At 39.2% G+C, this 23,062-nt stretch overlaps 3 protein-coding genes across 4 annotated transcripts in view; 1 reads left to right on the top strand and 2 right to left on the bottom strand.

Moving 5' to 3' along the window:
- Positions 1–855: 855 nt before the first annotated feature.
- On the bottom strand, positions 856–3,915 carry LOC124070041 (leucine-rich repeat-containing protein 19-like). Its single transcript, XM_046409653.1, has 3 exons — positions 3,784–3,915; positions 2,112–2,296; positions 856–1,968 (listed from the first exon to the last, which is right to left on the bottom strand). The coding sequence occupies exons 2-3, from the start codon at positions 2,272–2,274 to the stop codon at positions 1,577–1,579; spliced, it is 555 nt and encodes a 184-aa protein (XP_046265609.1). The 5' UTR covers positions 2,275–2,296; positions 3,784–3,915; the 3' UTR covers positions 856–1,576.
- A 6,096-nt stretch (positions 3,916–10,011) lies between these two features.
- Positions 10,012–12,246, bottom strand: LOC124070072 (protein shisa-like-2A). 2 transcript variants are annotated; one of them, XM_046409706.1, is made up of 3 exons: positions 11,437–12,246; positions 10,772–10,908; positions 10,012–10,605 (listed from the first exon to the last, which is right to left on the bottom strand). In XM_046409706.1, exons 1-3 carry the CDS (start codon positions 11,616–11,618, stop codon positions 10,421–10,423), a joined length of 504 nt encoding a protein of 167 aa, XP_046265662.1. In that variant the 5' UTR covers positions 11,619–12,246; the 3' UTR covers positions 10,012–10,420. The 2 variants fall into 2 exon arrangements, with proteins under 2 accessions (XP_046265662.1, XP_046265663.1); XM_046409707.1 differs by having other exon boundaries at positions 10,012–10,602.
- A 9,908-nt stretch (positions 12,247–22,154) lies between these two features.
- Positions 22,155–23,062, top strand: part of slc1a7a (solute carrier family 1 member 7a) — a 29,616-nt gene continuing 28,708 nt past the window's right edge. Inside the window, exon 1 of the mRNA XM_046409640.1 lies at positions 22,155–22,295. Coding sequence (XP_046265596.1) covers positions 22,155–22,295 — 141 coding nt within the window. The remainder of the gene's footprint in view (positions 22,296–23,062) is intronic.

Here is a 23,062-nt window from a genome sequence, read left to right as displayed (position 1 = left end):
GAGCATCAAAATGAACCACTGTTGAACATCGTTGAAAGAATACCTGTGAACAGACCAACAGATTGCTGCACTGAATTCTTTCATCAGTGGCTGAGCCATCGGATGAACACACCTCCTACAGTGTTCATATCACATCAAAATGTGACTGTGCTGCATATGTTTTCTGTTCTCTGCAACTGACTCAAAGATCCAGGATGGCAAAGCAATTGAAAGAAAAGGACACTGCATTTCATTCATTAAGATTGTATATACATTAAAATACGTTATCTTACATGAATACAGTCAGGTTCCTGCCTCTTGTGCACACTGGACATTTCTAAGCTGAAATCTGGAACTTTTGATGTGAAAGAGTCATTGTCCAGCACTCTGTATATATTATTCATTCATTCTATACCACTGTATTCCATACACCCTGGACTGGTCGCCAGTCAACGGCAGGGCTGACACACAAAGACAGCCAGCCACACACGCACACCAAGGGTCAATGTAGAGTATCCAATTAACCTAATATTTATGTTTTAGGGATTGTGGGAGGAAGCCAGAGTACCTGGAGAAAACCCATTCAGGCACAGGGAGAACATGAAAACGCCACACATAAGAGCCCAGACCACTGATGGGTTGAAGATTAAATATATTGTATACATTTTATTGGAGGACATGTTTTCACACTGAAGTCAGAGGGAAGTGTCTCATATGAAGGAATAGGAAGTCACTGTTCTTCTTGTGTTAGTTAGACAAAGAAACCAGACCTGGTCTTCCTCTTCTCAAACAAAACCCAAACATAATCTTAAAGGTTAAACACATGAGCCTACCAGATGGACACAAGGTTATAATGTTCAGTATTAGTAATAGTGTTTTTGTGCGCTCTGTATCCTAACAGAAGATGACCATCATGTGATGTTTGGATCAACACAGTCTTCAGCTTTGCTGCATGAGACTGAAACAGAAATGTAGTTGCAGAAATTCAGAAACCTCTTCAAATAGTGACATATATGAATAAATGACAAAAACTGATACTCTCCATGCTTCACACTAGTTTACTTTTACACTTTCTGCATGTTCAAAATCCAACGGTGCTGATGAAGTGTCAAGTTGTTCCACTCTGAAAAGTAGAAATTATCTGACAGGCAATATTTTGATTTTGAGAAAGATCTTTTGAGAAAATAGCAAACACAACAAAACTCATGGTATCAACACTGCAAGGTGTTATATTACTGATATCAATTGACTCAGTCAGTTTTCACATTTATCTTATCTGCTGTGCACTTTCTATAGTTCCCAAGAAATGGGTCAGGATCCATTCAAGAGGTCACAAGATAATCTTAGACGGTGTGAAAGGATTATTTGGACCAGAGAAAAAGAAATATATTTTTTGTTTACATATACTGGCCTATCACAATTATTTAAATGAAATGATATGATACTTTTTGAGGGGAGTCCAGTCTTTGGTGGACCCGCTCACAGCCCATATACAGCCTGTGATAAGAAGTCGCATATAGACAATGAATTTTAGCCAGAACGGTTCTCTATAGTGTCATTTCATTTTAGTTGCAGCTGTTAGTCCCTCATTATGTAATCACCCAATAGTGAACTGCAGATCCTCATCACTGTCTTCCAACTCCTCCTCCCCCTCTTCCTTACTTTCTCTCTCTGCCCTGTCTTTTTCACTGGGCTGGATATAGTTATCCTCAATGAAGCCATCATCTTCATCCAGTTCTCCTGGAGTCTCTCCAACCCCTCCCATTCTGCCCATCCTGCTGTTAGGTAAGGACGCCTCCTCTTGCCCATACTGGCTGACCCCGTCGGTCTCCTGGAGCAACGAATGTCTGTAGCTAGCCAAGAAGCGACGAAAGAGGCTGAACTTGACAGCCAGCACAATGAGGAGCGAGATGGTGAGGACTGTGCCCAGTCCTGCAGCCAGATAAGACCACTCCAGGGACTTTTCGCCCTGATCTGAGTCAGAATCCTCTGAGGAGAGAACAGGAAAAAATTTTGCATTGCAGTGTTTCAAAATGTTTCCAGTAAGTGTTATAAAGTTCAAAGTTTCTCAAACACACCTGGTTGTAAAGAGCTAGATGACAGTAAAACAAAGTGTGCCTTTTGCTACTTACTTAGAGTGCTGTTTGTACTGTTAGAGTCTTTTTTGTCCATCAGAAGGTGTCTCTGATTGCCTTTGTGGACCCCAACATCAAATTTAGAAGACGGGTGTGCTTCTTTGATAAAAGCCTCACAAAGAAGAAACACCACAAAGAGGCTGCAGCTCTGATGGCCCATCTCTGTGTCCTGAGAGAAAAACCTGAAAAAATCAAATCAACAACTGATTACATCTACTGAGGATTGTGAGAATGAGTTGAAAGCGGCACAAATTTTAAAATATTTAGGTGCACAACATGTCCCTTTTGTGCTGCAGTCACTTAGCTTGGCAATAACCATCAAAATACAATGAGGGAAATTTGAATTTAAAAGCCTGTAGCTTTCGAGGACACTCAAAGTGAACTTTAAAATGCATTTTACACAGAACAAAGACTGTGATTTTGTTCCCCATTTCTTATTTTGCATTCAGAGGGGAGCTTTTCGCAGCCAGTATGGAGAGGTGCTAGAAAAACTCTTTGAGTGTTCATAAAGGATTGTCATCATTGTTTTAAGAACAATATGGGCATCTATCTTTTAATATGTGATTCAGCGTTATATTTCATGGTCAATAAACTACCAACCAATGCCTTGTGACAGTCAATAAGTTTTAAACCTGACACTGGACCCACTGGTAGAGGGTTAACACTTTATGAGTGTTCAAAGTATGTTTACAATTGTTTAGACAAATCGGAGACCTATTACACTATTAAATACAAATTCCTTTTAATTGTCCTATCCTTTCTGTTTTGTATTTCTTTTGATTGTATCAAACATTTACACACATTTGATTTCAAAGATTTGATTAGACTTTGTCCAGGTTTACACAATGATCACCATGGTCATCATTATCAACAGAGACAGTGAGCCTTTGTTTAGGGGAATAATAATCCTGAACCATCAGCTGTAAACCTCCTCCAGAGAAAAATTTAGTCAGCCCATCAGCTTTAAGAATCATCAGTCATCAGCTGATATCTTTCACTCCGAAGCAAATGAAACTGTAATCCATGAGCACACGGGTGCTGTCATCCAGTGAGTAAACCCCTCTGTTGTGGTACAGGAAATGACTCATTAACAAACCTGAAACTTTGACCTGAACAGAAAAAGGCTTATAACCTTGTGAGTCTAAACAGTCCTCCTTTGTGGACAGAAAATGTCACATGACCTGCTGGATCTTGAAGCAATGTTCATGATTATACTTATTATTGAAGTTCATGAGCTGCTTACTAATTCACTTTATACACAGCATGAACAAACATATGTTATACAGGTGATACTTTCTAGTACAGAGAGCAGACATACAGTGTCTCCATACAAATTACATTTTATCTAAAGATATTTAAAGGAAGAGTTCACTCAAAAATGAAAATGCAGTCATTATCTACTGATCCCCACCATGCTGACAGAAACTCAAGAGGTTTTTTAAAAAAATGCAAAAACATTAGAAGAGATTATTTAAATCCATTTATTTTTTAAAATTTAAAAATGTATTTGGAGATGCAGACAGCAGACGGTAGCTGAGTCTCAGTCAAGCACGAGTCATATGACTTCAACACACCCAATACTGTCTAACCTATATCACTAAAACACACATCATAGCACATAGAAGATGCTACAACAAGACGCACTTAAAATAAAATCCAAATGACGTACCTGTACAAAAAAAGGACAACTAACCAAGCAGGTGTTTTTCTCCTAGACTTGACTTTCAACTCCTGTTTTTGTCCTCCTCTTCAGGTCCTTGTGGAAAAATAAAGACTTATCGGGCAAAGGTTGCATGTCATAATGTCCCCTTTCCTGCATCATTTCCTTAAGACACAGAAGTTAATAAGTAACTTTATTAGGTTTGTCATTCACTTCTCTTTCCATCCATCCATTTTCTATACCGCTTATCCGTCAGGGTCGCGGGGAAGCTGGAGCCTATTCCAGCTGACTACGGGCGAGAGGCGGGGTACACCCTGGACTGGTCACCAGTCAATCGCAGGGCCAACACACAAAGACAAACAACCACACACTCTCACACTCACACCTAGGGGCAATTTGAGTAGCCAGTTAACCTAATGTGCATGTTTCTGAGATTGTGGGAGGAAGCCGGAGAACCCGGAGAAAACCCACGCAGGCACAGGGAGAACATGCAAACTCCACATAGAAGGGCCCAGACCGGGATTCGAACCTGGGACCCTCTTGCTATGAGGCGACAGTGCTAACCACTGCACCACCGTGCCGCCCCTTCTCTTTCCAATTCCTTTAAAAACATTTTTTTATTATTCCCATTTTTATTCCATCTTTATAGTGAGTGTTAATTAAAAGCAAAAAAAAATAATTTATTTCCACAAGTTACTATTTCAAAACAGAGGTCTGTAATCAATTGCTAGAAAATCTGACAATTACAAATAACTTTGGATATATGTCACAATCATTGCATCTGTGCTCTGAGGCCAGAGAGTGGCACTGTTATCCCACAAAGCACATGAAAAATACACACTCCACAGAGTCTACACGCTTCATGTAGACAGTTTCACTGGATTTTTTTGTAATCAAAAGAAATTTGTTTGCTTAACCTCTTCCCACTAAATCATGTAACTGGTGTGAGACGGGTTAAATACTTTGAAAAGTTTCCATGTGGCCTTGGTCTCATTCAACCTGAATAAACGTTCATTCATGATTTCTCTGCCAGTGAGGGCATGTGATGTGTATTCAGAAGAGCTTCAATAGTCTTAAGAATTTTGGATCAGAGACACCTCAATATACACTTTACTTCACCTGCTTCGCAGATGATCATCGGGAATTTTCTTTGAGTAGGGAACTCAGAAAATGGCAGCTTTAGTTCTTTTAACATTCTTCATTTACTTTAATTTACCAGTGTGCCTCATCAACTACAAAGACCATAAAAACATTTTTATGGAAGGAAAAAGTAACTTTAATGGCAAAATGGCATCAGTCTCTTCCTGTCTTTATTTGAAATCATTTCACCTCCGTAAATGAGACTGTGAGAGGCTGACAGGAAAATGAGCACTGCGAATATTTTATCTGAACTTGACTATCTCAAAATATAGCGCTGGTTACTACAGCTTGTTCAACCATTGCTAACAAAATATAAAGCAAAGCATAAAGAATATAAAATCATAATTTGTTTAAAAACTATATATATAAAATCATAGAATAATAACCTTAATAGCAACCAATGTGCATATTAAAAGAGGAATTAGACAAACATATTAAAAGGCTGCACTTGAATAATGATCTCGGCCAACTTATCATATTTGACTTGTTTGACATTTTGTTAAGATGCCTTAGAGAGCGAAGGTGAAATCTTTAGCTGGATGCACAAAATCCCTGACACAGGAAGAGGACGGTGTACTCTGTGTATGGGAAACAATACCTTTAAGAACCACTGTACACACCATTGACATGCAGTATACAAAGGTGGATGATGGGCCTCCACTTTCTTCCACTGTGCCAACGTGATGCCAAAACATCCCTGAGACAAGTGCTGCCGTTTTGCACACATGATGTCATTTGGAGTCAGAGTCTGTGCAGTAGTGATCAGGTGGTTTAGCCACGGGCTGGAGTTCCCGCCCATACAGCTGTCAGAACCAATCCTGAGCAGCTGTCAATCATGACAGTTCACTTCACCAGAAAAATGAACACTTGAATATATGTTAGCATGAAGAGCTAACTAAAATACCAGAAACTAACTTGGGATTATGACCTTTACTGGAGCCAGTCACCACTGGGCAGTCAAGATGGCTTTGCTTTTGGAGAGCTCTCATGTCATCCATATTTATAAACAGTCAGTGGTGCATACTGTAACCATAATTTAGAACTTTTTGATTCCACCTTTTAATAATCCTGCAACAAAATGCAAAAATATAAATTTGGCAAGTGAAAAAGTAAAGACCCTTCTCTACTACTCTCCCCTATGCAAAACTACATACCCTTCCCCCATTTCTGACCTCCCTCTGCTTCTAATCATTTCTGTACGGTCCCTTAGTTCCCAGTTATTCCATTTCCTTAACCAGTGAAGTCTGTGTGTATAATTGCATATAGTGCATTACATGCCATTAGGCAACCCATCAAACTGAATCTGTTCTTTGCAGAAAGATAGTGAATTAATTGTGGTTACATTCATTTCAGTCAACTTAAATCATCACATGCTTCACTGAACAAATGTAACTTCACTCAAACGTTGTTTCGTACATTTCTTAGTGACAAAAATATGACTTAATGGGTTTCAGGAGGAAGCCCTAACACACATATTGTGCATATTTTGCACTTGGTCTTTTCCTCAGCTAGTTCTCATTATCTTTCTAATACAGTAGTATGTAGCCTTTTTAATACATGGATGTCTCCATGTAGTTTGAAGAACAGTATAATAAAGGAGATCTGATAAATGCAGTCCTTTATTTCAGGAATACGCATTTCACTCAATGCGCAGATTAATGTAGTTAGACTGTCAGAGATGATTCAGTAAGATTTCATCATTATAGCCTTTCTCACTCTGCTAATGGTCGAACCTGAAGCTGAACATGTCTTTGGTGTTTAGTAATTGTCATGAAGGGAGAAGGCACTGGTTTATTTATGTTATAGATGTGTTAAATTCTTCATTTTACCCAAGAAAATAAGACCATGAAAAAATAATTGTTACCACAATGATCAAAGCAATTTTGTTGTCAGTGCCATCCTGGAGTCTTCTTGACAGATATTTTTGCAGAAATGTTCCTGCTGGCTTTTCAAGGCTCTGCCTCTCCAAAGAGAGAGATTAAACACCACAAGCCAATGCCAAATCTGAGCTGTCTGACTTTAAGTCTCACTGACCCATCTAATCTTTTTCTCTTAAACTCTTTGACTGACACAGTGGCTTTAAAGCAAAGGTGAAGAGAGTTGTTCAGTCAAATGTATGGGTTTACTACAAACACAGCAGCTCGGCAGTTGCTCATCAAACGGATGAAAAAGAGGTCTGTGCTAAGAAATGTTAAAGAATTATTCTGTATGGTTGTCTGATGTATCTTATGTGGCCAACTGTGGCACTGAGCTGACAAACATTAAGATAAACCAATCCAAAACACAACAGGGATGAACTGCTTTCACAATAGTGTCAGTAACCCAATGGCTGAAAATAAATCATCTTTAACTCACAATTACATGATTTTCGGGAATCAACAGCTGTTCCCAGTTTCCATATTGATATTGTTTTGTAGAGGACTTAATTTGTAGATGATGGTAAGTATGCAAATGATAAATGAGCTGTAACTGTTTGTTGCTTTTCCACCACATGACATCTGCTCAGTTCAGTTGATGGCAGCATTACTGCATAATAATCAGGTTGTGTCTTTTGATTGAGATTTTACTGATGCTCTTTCATGAACTGCATCAATAAAACACTACATACAACTGTAAAGCAGTGCATTTGATAAAGCAACATGGGGCCAAGGTATGAAAATAAATTGAACCTTCAGTCTTGTTTTCCTCTTTCATTTTTTGCTGTCATTTACAAAGGAACATAATGCAGGAACAGTAACGTGGACACATATTAATGAACGCACTGTTAACTGAGGCCTTTTGTACATGAAGGGTAAAAACCAACAACAACAACAACAACAACAACAAAAAACACACCACAAGTGTTGAGGTCAGTTTCCATATAACAATTACACAAGCGAAACTTAGTCAAGAATATACAACATGACATTTTGCATGAATTTATAAATACTGAAGACACCATTCTTACAAAAAACAAGAGCACTTAAAAGTTTTGAGAAGGAACTGGCTATCCAGTACACACAGAGCGTAGTTTTCAAGGGTTCACAGAAATGTGTGACCTCTTATGTATGCCTCTTTATATACAGTGACAATGTAACATAATCAGAACTCTTCACACAGAAACTACAAGGCAGGTGCAACACTGCAAGTTAGACAGTCTCATACTGCCATGTGCTATGCAGCCTGTTTTGCTGTCAAATAGCTGATCCAAATGTACTATAAATTTTGAGAAGAGAAATAAAAAGCTTATTCTTAGATTCTTTTCACACTAAAGTGTAATAAAAGTACACATTTCTGAGCGTGGAGGGGAAAAAAAACAGAAAATTTTAAGACACATTTGAAAAAATATGACCCTTTCAGAGAGATTTTTCGGTTATTCAGACCGAGAAAAACAACACAATGGTCAGAGAGTTTTGTTTCCTGAAAAAAGATCCATCTTCAGACCATATATATATACTCTTTAAAAAAAACAACAATTTTCACCTTCATTTGGACCACAGTGTGACACTGAACAACCTCAGAAAGCGATGGGCAGTTTAGCTGTTTTTCACCTGCCAGAATAAATGTTGTCAGTGCACAATACTGCAAACCACAAATATGTTGAAACTCTGGATTTGTTCATGTTAACTTCCAGTTTTATGTTGTGACAAAGCTGGGCTTACTTTCTGGTGAGCTTTAGACACGAAGACCACTATGAGGGTAAGAAAATATCATGTTTTGGCTCACATTACTGAAGAAATGTTGATGTGATACACATTAAATGTACAAACATAACATTGCAGAATTGTGCAATGCCAACATTTCATTCTGGCAACTGTGCTGCCTTTCTCTCAGGATCCTGTGTATCCAACAGCACTGCTAAGTACCAAAGAAGGTCATTTTAATTGCCTTCTATTGATCCATATGAATTAAAGAGACAAATCATATGGTTTTCTTTTCTCATCTGCCATCTCAACAGTCTGTCTTTCAGACCATTACAACTGTACTTTCAAACTACAAAACCGGGTGTGTTGGTGAGGGCTTGTTTCTACAAAAAACAACCAAGAAAGTCTACTTTATGTAGTACATTTGTGAATTTGAAGGCATAACAGATGTCCAAATGCTGCAGTGACATCTCAGAAACAACCACAGTGGCAATTATATTATCTTTTGTTACCACAAACTTGAGGTAAACAGTAAAAAAACAAGGTGTTCTTGTTATGAAACCATCAACCAGCTACATGCATTTGCATGTAGTTGATTGGCTACTGGAGTTCCTTCCCCAAAAAGCTGAGCCAGTTTCAACCTGTTTTTCAGGCAACCGGCATTTTTTTTTTTTCTCAGAACCCCTTGCTTTGACATTTCCTCTGCATCACTGGACTGGGCTCACTCAAATAAACGAGGCATTTTCTTTTTGAATGCAGAGCTAAAGATGACATACTGTATGGCAGTGTCAGATTAAGAACCTAAAACTATCGATGCATAGTTTTAGTTCAGTCAGGGCTCTGAATTTGCACTTGTGTTGGCAAAATGGCAATTAACTGTTTCATTCATGCTTTACAACCATTGGCTTATTCACAACTGTGTGGCTGTCAGCTGACTAGTAACATCCAGTCATATCCATGGAGGTGTAAAGCAGGCCACTGCACATTTTAACCAGGATTTAAGGTTGGTGTTTGTGTTGATTCAGGAGGGGAGCTCTCCCAGCAGAATCCTTGTCGCTGCCCAGATTCTCTGAGAGCTCCATCAAAACGCAAACGCAACATATGTCCATTAACCCTTTGCTTTAAAAGGTCAGTTCATGCTGTCCCATCTTTACTGTCTGCTGTCAATTAAAGGCAAAAATGGCAAAAGTCAGTTTAGATCTCGATCTCTGATGTCAAAATCAGAGACCACCAACCCTCTGCCCTGACCTTGAGTCAATGCTTGCATGATTACAATAGGTCTCTTGTCATGAAAAAGTAAACACAGATCATTTTAAGCCTTTTAGCAAACAGCCAAAGCTGTCATTTCTCATCACATCATTTCTCAGTCCCTGAGTAAAATGTAGTAGATGTGGCTACAAATCTACAGATCCCTGACTTCACAGCCTTAAAGTCCAGACTCTGTAGTCAGGCTGAGACGGACTGTATTTTTTAATTTTTTTTTTTCCTGCTTATAAGTCACAACTCTATACCCTGGATTTAAACTGGACTGCAACACAGTCTATGTCCCTGGTTGCCCTAGCATATACATTAATGATTTAACAATTTCTAATGATAATTTTAAATCTTTGGCTTTTTTTGAGGCCAATATTTTCTTCTAAGGAGATGATGAATAATCAGCTAATTACAGCGCTGAAATACTTCCATACTCATGAGGAGAGTGCATGAGTAAAATCACTGGGGCTTTTCAGTGCCCTCATTATGCATGCTTTTTAAGTTTCGTCTCCAGCACAGTTCCCAGTGTCATAGTGGCTCTCTGGCGACACAATCTGCCTCCAGTTTCACTTGATCTTTTGACTTCTGGACTGCTGGTCCCAATTTTAAACAAGAAGTTTCTCAGTGTCCTATGGAGGACTTTCCACTTTTACACTGGTGACATTAGCTGTGAAACACCTCTGGAACAGGACCTCAGGATCTGGCGGCTGGTTATCACAGTCCAGCTTCCTGCTCATGAAGTGTTTTCTGAATCCCTGTGGACCAGTGGCACAGGCTGTTCGGACATGACTGGGTCCTTCACTGGCGTCTCCTGCTAAGAAACACACAGATTGCACAGAAGTGGGTAATTCAGAGCTGTAAAATGCTGCTGATGGCAGAGATTTTCTATGAATCGAAAGCTTCCAGAAAAAACTAATTCCTATTATCACAGTCGACTGAGGAGCTCACGCTCACACACACACACACACACACACACTTACCTGGTGCTCTGAGGGGTAGGCCATTGTCAAGACGGCTGGGTTTGGTGGCGATGAAGAGGTAACAGAGGACACATACGGTGATGAGGAAGGCAAGGAGAACCACAGCTGCAATGGACAGACCAACCAGAGCACCAATACTGAGGAGAGGAGAGGAGAAATCAACAAGACAAAACAGGATGATGTGTAAGAACAGAATATCAAATGAAGATAAATAACGCAATAAAAGGCATGAGGTGAGATACTGCATTAAACTACGGTAAACTAAAAATGAAGCAGACAATTTTCCATGGATATAAGGTATTTAAAAATTAATAAAGCAGTAACGAAAAAATCTTTTTCTTCCACAAATGAAACAAACAGTGGAGTACTTAAAGGTCTTGCTGGATTCAAGTCACAGCTAATATTAAATGCAAAGGAGTCCAGTGGCTGAAGCAGGCTAATTTCCTTTTATTGGAAGATTTTTGTGTCAGGCTGAATCACAAGGGAATTTATCTGACAAGCATGACAAGGTTCAAACCAGATGCTGCCACCTACATTTCTGGATGGTTAAAATTGTAAACAAAAAAAAAGCAGCAATATCAAGAAAAACTAAATGAAATAATTAGGGTAGGGGGGAAATTAGGAGGAAAAAAAAACACCTTTTGTCACATGAAAATTATCCTCACCTCAGCCACCACATGTATCCGTACTCATATGGGAAAAAGCTGTTGGGATCATCACAGCAGTACTTCACATCATTAAAGCCGCAGCAGTAGACAGCATCAGCAGCGTTTCCCGGTCTGGGACAGGCGAACGCGTCCACAAACGCACCGTCAGCGCTGTAGTAGCTGCTGCATTCAGCGCTCATGTTGCAGCGGGGGAAAACACGTATTATCCGAAGATTAAAGAAGAAGCAGAAGATCCCAGCATCCTAAGTGTAAACGCGAGCTCCGCCGTTAGACCAGTGGCGGAGTGTGTTTCTCCTCCAGCTGTGTGTTTCCGAGAACAACGCAAAGAGGTGGAGGTGGAACATGTTGAGTCTGAAGAAAACTGGAGCTGTCCCTCTTCCTCTGTCTATGTCTCTGTCTTTCTCTGTCCCCTCACTCGCAGACATACTCACAGCATCATTCTGTTTACTTAATCAGAAAAGTACTTCGGACAGTATAAGCTCATTTGCTGATAATGGAATCCGTCACTCCACTTCATCTCGCAGGTTCTTTGCAAAGCACGCAGCGAGGCACACATCTTTTCTTCTGTGGACATTCTTAATTTGCACATGCTGCAGGCAATAGTGCAGACACAAGGCTGTGTGAAGAGCATGACAAAGATTACTGTTATTCCCTGGAAAAACCATTTCTCAGAGGATATGTGATTTTCACATCAATTCAAACTCAATTTTGATTGTATGTGAAGGACTGTTAAAATTAACTATTTAATTCTAGCAGTTAAAAATGGCTGTTGAAAAATGTCAGTGAAATTGTCAGAATTGGGGTCAGAGTAAGATCTTTGACACTGAGGTCGGGAGACTTTTTGTGTCAAAACATGAAATATCCAGCTCTTGTGTTTCTGTGGTTTGACACAAGCGGTTTCTCATAAAAGTATTACTGTTCAGAACTATAAAGAGAGATGGTTTAGATATGTTAGACAGGATTTTCTTAGCTAGACCACAGCATATGGTTGTTATAGCCTGTTAGAGCTGTGACAGATGAGTGGGTGAGTTGAGCGTTATTGCTCTTGTTCTCGTTCTTTTGATGCAGGATCTGTGTTAATTCTTTTTTTTTTTCTTAATTGCCTTTATTTTTTGATTTGTTCTTTAAAATGACAATGGGACAACCACCTCCTTAGTGTAGGGACTACCATCCTCATGATGGGGATGAAGTGTTAAGATCACACCCACACACTATGATAATTGCAGCAGCAGTACCATGAATTACAGCATGCATTTATTACTCTCCTATTCTGAGTATATACTGTATATGAATCTACCAAAGTTCCCTAAAAATGTCCCACAGTCAAAAGTAAAGGTAGGGTCAGTATCTAACCCTGATTTTTTAAATTAAATTTGTAGATTACTATAATCACTGCCTGGATTTCATTCATTTCATTTCATTCATTTCGTTCATACGTTCATCCAATGCACTGCCATTTGTACAGCAGATGCTAAAAGTTGTGTAATTCTCCACCTGTCAGTCCTGACACACAATGATATCAGAAGTGTAATCTGCTCCTGTTGCATTAATGCTATACAGACCCCACAGTGTGCTAATTTTAACCCAGTGTTTTTTTAGTGTATAGTGAGCTGAGATATTGATCATGAAAGAGTCACATTACTCAGTGGTGCCAAGAGAGTTTGAGTTTGCTGAAAACACAGCAACCCAACACACAAGACGTTTCATCCAGTCAAACAAACATATGACGTCATTGAGTGACAGTTCTGTTGCAGACACTCATGGCCTTGTGCCTCCCTTTATGCTCTAGAAAACATCCTTCTATAAAAAAACAAAAAACCTAGAACCTGGCACTGTGGCAGATCTGTCAATTAAAATGACCACTGTAAGAAGTGTCAGTGTCAGATAGAAACGTGTGAATGCAGTCCCTGTATGAATGAGACAAAAGTTCATTGAAAGTAATATTTTATAAATAAGTGGTGCTCATTTGCATTTTCATCTTTACATTATACCCTATTGAATTTCACCAAGTTATTCTTTCTCATTCCCTTGTGATTTGAAACTCTAACATTGTACCATAGCATAAAAATGCATTTCTGTCGTTCATTTACTGCTTTGCCCGCCTTGTAAATATCGCTGACATTATGATCCAACTAGTAATTACTTGGAAACTTACTTTGCCCAACAGCTCAGATATAATTTTGGCACTTAACAATACAGATCCTGAAAACATAGATGGCTCATTCCAGCCAAATTCTGTCATTCAGTTTTGTTTACATATAGTGTGATGAAAACTTTCTAATCACTCAGTCTGTAGTCTCTTCACTCAGCCTAGTCTGTTATAGAACAGCAGCATGTCTCCAGAGTATAAACTTAATATCTAACCATCAGGGAAGAAGCGAGAGAAGAAGACCAAATGTCCTTGTTGGGGAATGTGAGATATGTAAGTGATGTTTACATCTAATCTTTTCAGATCCCAGAGGTCAGACTTATACCTGGAGAAAACCTTGGACTTTATACATACTTTTTCCAGAATCGGTAAGACATTCCACCCGTTTCTTTGTGCTTTTCTGGCTCTTCCTTTGGTTAACCAAAAGTAATTCAATAAATAACTTCTGCAGTAAGGCATAATCTTTTCTCTTGAAGTGTTTGTTGCTCTGGCTCCCAGAAGTTCCTCATCAAAGAGCACCTGAGTAATTATTCATATCAGCTGGAATACAAACTGTAAACTCCTGTGTGGATTTGTCCCCAACGGAAGCTTTGAATGTTGGAATGATAAAAATATATAAACTTAAATCTAATCATGTTCCATTTGTTTATTTGAAGCTAACATGCTACAGTGCTTGCTTGGCTTGGGAAACAGCAAGCTCTGTGATATTTCAGTAAACACTGTCCAATGACTTGGGAAGACCATAAAAACTCCATTTGGTTGAAACATTTTCTTTTCTCTTATTTGACAGACCCACAGCTTCAGTATGACTCATCTTGTTTCACCCAAATTCATTGAAATATCTGAAATATCTCTAATGCATGCCATCACCAGTTCTGTGACTAATCACTCTTATTTTTAGAGCTTTTTTTTTAAAAAAAAAAAAAAGCTCATTAGTGAAATAGTTCAGTTTTCTACAGAGAGACTGTGATTGTAAGACAGAAGTTGTGGACTACATTCAGAGCCAACAAAACACAACTGCACTGTTTTTGTTTTAATGACCAATTGCAAATGTATGAAATGATTCTCACTGTAAAGAAAGCATTTGAAATCATACAAACTACGTAACACAGCTACTAGGCTATTCTGGGACTTAAATGTAGTACCTTTACTACTGCAACTGAACTGACAAAGAATCATGATAAAAGCCACTTCAGTGTTTCCTGTGTACTCAGTACTGTTTCTGAGCCTCTGTTATTGACTGTGCTGTAAAAAGGTCAACAGAAGCACTGCTTCTACACAATTATCTCTCCAAGTCCTCCAAATCAGTCCTGACAAAAGTAAAGCATCAATAAAGCGTGGAAAACACTGGTAAAGAGTTGCCTTTGAAAATGCAGAAAAATATTAGTTTGAAGTGTACTTAAGCCCAAAAACAGTGACAAGCAATTCAAGACTGCAGCATAATGTGGTCGACCAAAAAATATTAATTGTTTTCAAGAGCTAAAATGAAAGGGTTACTTTATTAAGGCATTGTCTTGTGAGTAGTACAGAGTTTTCAGAGAAATAATGTAGTAGCTAATGGAACGTGGGTGTATTCATTCAAGTGTGATGGCACAGTGTGTTTGTATAGCCACAGTGAGAGGTATTTCCAATTTGGGGTCAGAAAAGCTAGTAAAAATAAGTGTAGCCACTCATTTTATATTTGCATTAAATAATTTGCCTATTTGAAGGATACAAGATGTAAACACAACAACACTTAAATAGCATCATCATATAATGTGGAATAAGACGGTGCTTATTAACAAGTGAGGCTGAAAGTTGGTCACTGTGGAGGTCGAAAGGTTCTTTTGTAATTACATCGTCAGCCATTTCTGATGAATGGTATGCCGTCCCTACAGCCATGCTGCTAGCAGGAATCAAATGTAATAACTAGTTTTATTCAAATTATTTAGACATGGGCTTGACTGGCTAAACATTAATATACCTCAGGCTCCTTAAATCAGAAATATAAATATAAAACTTAATGGTTCCGTAGCTCTAAGAACGATGTGCACCTGTACCACACAGCACACAAGGCAAGACTAATGTAAAGCAACAAAGTTAAAGAGTCACAGGCTTGTGCTGAGCAGGATGCATTGCTCGTATGAAAAGAATAGTTATCTGTTAGATAAGATACTTGGAGATTTTTAAAGAAACCACTCATGGCATTTTCAGTCAATATCTTCGAGAGGGAATGGATCCTCCTAGTCTTAGTGACGAGAATCGACTTTGCTCCACACATCGATGGGCAGACATGGATCCTTTATATCAAGGAAATCTCATTAAGTAGTAAGTAAATAACGTAATCTTCTGAAATACAGGAAAGGGTACTGTTAGAATGAAAACATAAGCCTACTCAGGGAGCAGACGAGTGTGCATTGTATCTGGTGAGACAACAAAAAGGGCTTGTTTGCAGTTGATTGTAACAACCTTTGTTTTTTTTTCACAGAAACACAATCTGGTACTATTTCTTTTTCTTTTCTCCTTCTTCTTTTTCCTTGCTTGCCACACTTGCCACACAAAAGCATGTTTGCAGAAATGTTTTGAGCTTTGCAAAGAGGGCGTCTGAAAGACTAAAAGTAACAGGAGTCTCATCAGTCACTTGACTTTACTGGATTTAGGAGGAAAAAGACCAAAGTATGGAGCAGAGTAAATCAAAGAGAATCATATTTCCTGCCACCAGAGTTTTTTTTTTTTTAACATAGATAGACAAAACAAAAAAAAAAAAGAAAGAAGAAGAAAACAATGAAACAACTTATTTATGTTCAAAAGGAGTGGGAAGAAGCCAAAGCTTATTCAGTCTCACCTCTTCTCCCTAATTACTTCAATATATACTATAATAATGTATAAAAGAGTGATACATATACACATACACATTTATACATCGAAACACATACGTTCATCATCCATAATAATGTATCATTTATAAGCATATGCATACATACACATTTCCATCATGAAGTACACAAACATTTTGTCAAAGGAACGTTGTGCTAGCCTGGATGTCAGAACATAAATTTGTGCAAAAAGGAAACAAACAGAATGTGACACGATCAGATCATGGAAATCAGTATCATAAGCACATATCTACAAGTATCTGAGTGCCTCACTCTTCTGGGCTAGTGAGGATGGAATCAGATGGTCCTTTGCAGCTCCACAGGCAGCAGCCATACTCTTTTCTCACTCTCAATTTAGCAAATCTGCTAAATTTTGATGATGTGTAATGAAATATACTGAGGCCCACAGCAGATGACCTGTGGATGCTGAACATGTCTGTGTGAGGAGCACACCAGGCCTGACTGCTCGCTCTAATCCCAGATTATCTCTGCCAGTCCAATCCAGCAACAGAGAAAAAATTGGCAGAAAAAAGGGGATTATTTGATGGTGGTGGGGGATTGTAGAAAAATGTGGCAGTTAGAATACACACCTACTTGTTCATAAACGTTCACTTTCATACACTGACACAGACACCCTCACAAATATGTAGCACTGCACACACCACACTCACAATATAAGAACATTCATGCAGCTTCAAATACATACTGAAGTCCACACTCTCAGTGCAAGGAGAAAATGATCACAGCAGTGACACGACAGTTATCTCATCCTCCCCCCTCTACCTTCTCTTTCCATTCATCTATCCTCCTGTCAGCCTGTAGAGAATCGCCAGTAAGCATCCCCCATCACTGCACACACTGCACAGCAACAAACGTCACAGCCCATAAAAACCCTCCTGCTATGTGCTGCATGTCTTCTCATTTTAAATTTGTTTATTATCTATTGCTTGATTTGTTCCCAGAAACAAATGTGTATTGCCCTCAACAGTGTGATTCCCTCTGAAAAGAATGAATCAGTTTACACCTTGATGGCATCTCTGAGTGGTTTCTTTCCAAATGATTATATTTCAACAACATCACCAGTGGTATTCTGTGAGCACGAATGTAGTGCATAACATTTTGCGGAAAATAACGGAAAACATGACCGAAAGTCAGAAAGATGTTGAACAAAGTGTCTGCACTGTGAGAAGTTGACTGGTCTCACAGCATCTGTGGAGAGAGCACCAGTAAGAACATTTAATGACGTTAGAGATTTCATCATCAGGAAATGTGATTCAATTAAATGATAAAATCTCACACTTGCTGTGCATAAGAAATTTATCAAGTCATGTGGTCTGAGCTCAATATATATAGCCTGAAGGTATGTACACATAGAATGTTGAAACTGTCATGGGGAAGCGAATAGACGATGGTGTTATATCAGTTATTTATAATCATGAAATATCTTCAGGTTTACAGTTTCTCAGCCTAAAGGCTGGCTCTTTCATGGGTTTGTTTTCCAGAATTTTTTTTTTTTTTCAGAAAAAAATCTCATTGTTTAGCTGTTTGTCTACTTTCTGTTTGGGTTCATGCTCACTTGTCTCTGAGCTTTGTTTTCAGGTGCAGCAGGTAGCTGTTTTCTGCAAAATAAAGCTCTGATAAATCCATTATACTCTACCTGGCCAGCTTCAAACAGGACGCAGCGTAAACAAGACTGTTTGCTAATCATGTCACCACGTCAACTAAGAAGAATGACATGTCAGTGTTGTTTTCACAGCCTGTTTTCAATTCAGTTCACCAGTTTATTAAACCCGTTGGATTAGCTACAATGCTCTGTCACAAAATAGGGCTCTTTTTTCTTTTCTTCTGTCAAAGTGATGTTTGGAGACATGTGGTTTTCACAGGACAGGCATATATGGCTAAATATTGGATTTTTGGTAATTCACTCCAACATTTCTTTAATTTCCCTTAGTCTTTAAAATCTGAAACTTGCTGCTGTCCAGAAATATATGAAGATTTCTGTTCTATTGCCAAAGTAGCACTAGCACATTTTATCCTTTAACAATCATCAGTGATTGCTTAAGGACAAGACAGCTTAAGGACAAGACAGCACTACTATAGTGCTAGATTCTAGCACTATCATTTGTGTGTTGAGAGAGATCCCCATATCCCTCAGCTTATCACAGACACTGCTGTGAAAACTGCTTCCAAAGGGAGCAGGGCTGTAAGCAGAAATGTTGAATATCCTTTTTTCTGATTCATGACTAAAATGTCCCTTGGCCATTTTTTTTTTTTTTTTTTTTTTTTTTTTTTTTTTTTTTTTTGTAAGGAATTGCTAACGGTTAGCATTTTTTGACATTCTGCTTGCAAGAACCCGCAAGCATCCAAGTCCACATCTTTAGTCTCGGATGACAGCACATCCTGGAGCCCAGTCAGGGATTACAACAGCAGCCTCACAGCAGATGTGGCATCTGGGATTACAATTAGAGTAATATCACCCATCATGTGAAAGCTTGTTATGTTAATATAACAGAAAAGCCTCTAGTTCTCTCCCAAGTATCACACGTGGGGCATCTTTATTAATGGAAATGAATTAAGCTGTTTGCATTGTGCAGGACTTTGATGTAATCAAGGTGATGGATGTTTGAGGTCAGGGTGAATGTACAGGATGTCTTTTGTTCCTTGTACTTTTTCTTCAGGCCTATTACCTCTCTCCCGACACTTAACAGATTTTTTTATAGTTGTTCTTTTTTTCCTCTTGCATAGTTTGTCTCCTTTCAGCACAAAACCTTACTTTGCTTCCTGTTTTGCCACTATGATGTGAAAGGAATGTCTGAACATCCATTACCACTGTGTCTCTGAAGTTATGCTTCTATACAACCAATTTGCAACAGCAAGTTTTTGGAGCAAACAATTTTCTACTGACGTAATGAGGAAATAAAAATTCTTAATTTTGCAGATTTAAGTTTTCAGCCAGAATATCTGGCCTAGCTATGCAATACTGACTTGCAGCAATCAAAGAATCAATGTGGATTACATTTGTACAGAAGTTGTGCAGTTGTACAGAAGTGGTAACATGCATCAGCCATGCTATCTGACTTTGTTAATAGACAGGTTGTACAGGTTTTAAACAAGTGATGTGGTGAAACTTTTCACTATTTTGCTTTTTTTTTCTGTGAAATCAATTTTGGTTTGGGGGGATACATTTGAGGGATAGTTATTATTTTAATGTTCATAGATACGAAACAGTATAAATTTAAAACAAGACAAATTCCACTAGGACTGAAAAAACTCTTTTTGACTATAATGTGTAGATTTATAAAAGGTAGAATGAGTAGGATGTGTCAGCTGCGGTTAATAAACCAAACATGCTAAGTAGGCCTCTCCTTCGCAGCTCAGCGACAAACAGGAGCTTCCTCTTAAACGTGTGCTTACAATGTGAGCCCTATATTTGTTATCCTATTCATTCTGTCATTAAAGTCAGCTGACATCGATCAGTGTTTCTCCTGGTAGTGGCAGCCTGTTGCATATTAGTAAGAGTTTGTGACGTTTTTGTAATAGCCCTCTCTGTATTCAGTCACCAAGTGCGATTGTGGTTGTTGTGCAGATTCCATTAGTATTCAGTGTCTCATTGGGAGATGGTTTCCCTGATATGACTAAAAATCAAATGCTTTACAGCAAGTAGGCTTGAGAAATGAAAGCAAAGAAGGGAAAATGGTCGGACAATGACTGGACTCTCTCCCCTTTCTATCAGTATTCTTATTGCAGGACATGCTTTGAATAATTTCTCTCAAATAAGTGCAATGCGTGCCTTCCATTACTGTCTGAATCTCTCAGGACTTGTTAAGTGGATGTTTATATTTTTTTTGATTGTTTGCTTGTTCTGTGAATATGGAAAGGTTATTTAGTCTGTGTACATAATGTATGTCCTCATTTCATTTCCATAAGTTACTCCATCAATTACTCAATATGAGATCTTTTTTCTTAAAGCTTCATTTGTTTAACTTGGTCTTTGTACACATTGGTTTCCGTGTGAGGACCTATATTTGTTAAGCCCTTTGGTGTACCTTCAGAATACTCTGGCAGTATATCAGATCAGACTGACATCCCATCTTTACTCCTGCCTTATTGCTTCAGATACTTATTGATCTCTGTTAGTCTTTGGTCTTTGGACTATATCATTCACACTAATGTGAAAATGGGTGATACCTCAGTAACAAATCACTCCACACTAACATCACTTTCCTTCAGTGAAATCCTGAGAAAATACCAAACCCAGCAATAAACTGATCCTTCTGGTAAGCTGTGTATTAATTCTGTGGAGGTGTGATATGTCTTATTCCTGTGTGCCACAGTCCTCTTATTAAAAACACATCAGTGAGACACAGCATTTGCTGGGTTACCATCTCCTTCATTATCTCGCATGTATCCATCAACACATCGATGGTTTTGGTTCTCTCGTAGGAATGGTCGAAAATATGAAAAATATAGATTATTGCAGGCCTATTTAAACATAAATATTCCTCAGTATTACCTCCACATCATCTCAGAACACTCAACCTGAAGCCCTGCGGATCTTATGGACTGCTACCCACATAGTGTATAAATAAATATTAATTTATGATGTGCTGCTGCATCTTTGTGCCTGAGCTCATGAATGGACTGGTTGTACAATAGGCGTTATGACACGTCAAACTCACAGATGTGTCCGTGATTGCTGTATCCCACTCAGAGGAGGTCCTTCCAATTGTACATCCACACTTTTGGAACTCTGCCATCATTACTGTTATTAAGTCCAGCTGTATTTTTCCTGCTGTGACAAGTCTTAATGTCTGTTGTACAACAAGTCCATTATGATTAGTGGGCAACCATGTGAGGACACGAACCGGCTGTGGTTATGTGCTTATTTCTGTGTGTGCACATATTCATTTGGTTGTTGGTGTTCATTATGTTCAATCATGCGTACTGTACAACTGTGAAACATAAAAGCAGGTAAACAGCTCACCAGGTCCTACTTTTGCTCTGCCCTGTTGTTTACCCCATGTCACTTGCTGTGCGTGTGCGCTATGTTTTTTCTATCTTTTCTTTTCTTTTTTGTGATGTGGGACAATCCGCTGTCCAATTGTTCAAAGAGCTCTCTAATCCAGCCCTAGATCTGAGTCGTGCAGCACAGCCTAATAGGATCGTAGTATTAACCCTGATGACAATACCACCAGCTGTCGCAGAGCCCCCTGTTGGCCACCAGGAGGAGTGTGTTGTGGGGGGGCAGAGGGACAGAGAGGGAGGTGGCTGACAGAGAGACAGGCTCAGATTGACAGAGATAGAGAGTGTGTCTGTGTGATGCTCTTAGTCTCATGTGGAATAATCAAGGAAGCAACTCGCTGGAGGAACGTAGAAACTCCTGAAGTGCTTTATTTTTGGACGCCTACCTCTCTAATTTTATTTTTCAACCCTTCTGTCAACCAAATACCAACCTTTTTCATCAGTGTATTTGTTTCCTCTCTCTCAGTCTTACCTTCTCCTTCATTAGTCTACATCCATCTATCACGCCCTACCAGCTGTATCCACACTCTGCTATTTCCTCCAGTTTGGTTGCAGCTGTTGGCTCTATATGGTTGAATAAGAGGTAAAAAGGGGAGCTTGCTCTGGTGGTTTTCACTGAGGAGGGTTGCGAAGTTGCAGTCAGGACCAGAAAAAGCAGGAGGAGGTGGAGGAGGAGGTGGTGGTGGAGGATGGCGGTGGCTCTGGATGAAGTGTGGGGGCGGGTGAAGAATGTTTGCAAGCAGAACGGACTGCTCATCCTGTCTGTGCTGGCTGTGGTCATTGGCTGCCTGCTTGGCTTCTTCCTCAGAGGCAAGCAGCTCTCTGAGCAGGTCAGTTGGTTAAAATGCCTAGTGATTATTGTGTCCCCTGGTAACCCCTCACACCTGCCTGCCTTATCTCCCACCTTAAGGGCCTGTGTGTGCCCCACTGTGTCTCTCTTAATCGCCAGGATGCATTCAGACACGACAACTCCTAAATACAAGAGATTACCAAATTCCCTGTTCCCTGTTTTCTGCATGTTCCTTTTTACCTAAACCCCATGTGTTCCATGGCAACATTTTCACAATCACACACACACGTACTACAAACATGTACTACTATGTTCTTGAGGGCACTGTATTGATTCAGATTCAGTACCTGAAGGGTTAACCATAACCTCTATATGCCTAACCCCAACCTTTACCTTTACCTATCTGTGATTCTAACCCTAACATCAAAACCAGGTGTTACATTAACTGAGTAGAGACTTGATTTTTGTCCCCCATTGGGATGAAGTTTAAATTATGTTTTCACTTTATCTTTATAAGTGTCTCTGCCCACCTGATTCCACCAATCTATAGGTTTCATCACCATAGTTGAACTGTGGCAGCTGTCGCTCAGGAGGTAGAGCGTCCAGTTATCAGAGGGTTGGTTCAATGGTGGCTCGATCCCTATCATGTCAAAGTGCCCTTGAACTGAACTGAAGCAAAAATTACTCCCGATGCTTTGCCATTAGTGTGTGAATGTGTGCAAATGGTTAGATCAGTGCTTTTTGATGGACAGCGTCAGTGTGTGTGTGAATGGGTGAATGCAACAGTAGTGTAAAAACAGAAAAGCA

This window comes from Scatophagus argus, chromosome 13 (genome assembly GCF_020382885.2).
Source record: "Scatophagus argus isolate fScaArg1 chromosome 13, fScaArg1.pri, whole genome shotgun sequence".
In the NCBI taxonomy this organism is placed as follows: domain Eukaryota; kingdom Metazoa; phylum Chordata; class Actinopteri; family Scatophagidae; genus Scatophagus; species Scatophagus argus.
Note: the sequence above shows the minus strand (reverse complement) of the source record. Positions and strands in the feature narration are given on the sequence as shown.

Bases quoted from the DNA above. Each gene is read 5' to 3' on its own strand.
- LOC124070072 (XM_046409706.1), bottom strand. From the start codon at position 11,618: ATGAGCGCTGAATGCAGCAGCTACTACAGCGCTGACGGTGCGTTTGTG. The intron at 10,909-11,436 runs GTGAGGATAATT...TCCTCTCCTCAG, and splicing joins GGATACATGTGGTGGCTGAG to TATTGGTGCTCTGGTTGGTC. The intron at 10,606-10,771 runs GTAAGTGTGTGT...TGTGTTTCTTAG, and splicing joins CCTACCCCTCAGAGCACCAG to CAGGAGACGCCAGTGAAGGA.
- LOC124070041 (XM_046409653.1), bottom strand. From the start codon at position 2,274: ATGGGCCATCAGAGCTGCAGCCTCTTTGTGGTGTTTCTTCTTTGTGAG. The intron at 1,969-2,111 runs GTAAGTAGCAAA...TTCTCTCCTCAG, and splicing joins CAGTACAAACAGCACTCTAA to AGGATTCTGACTCAGATCAG.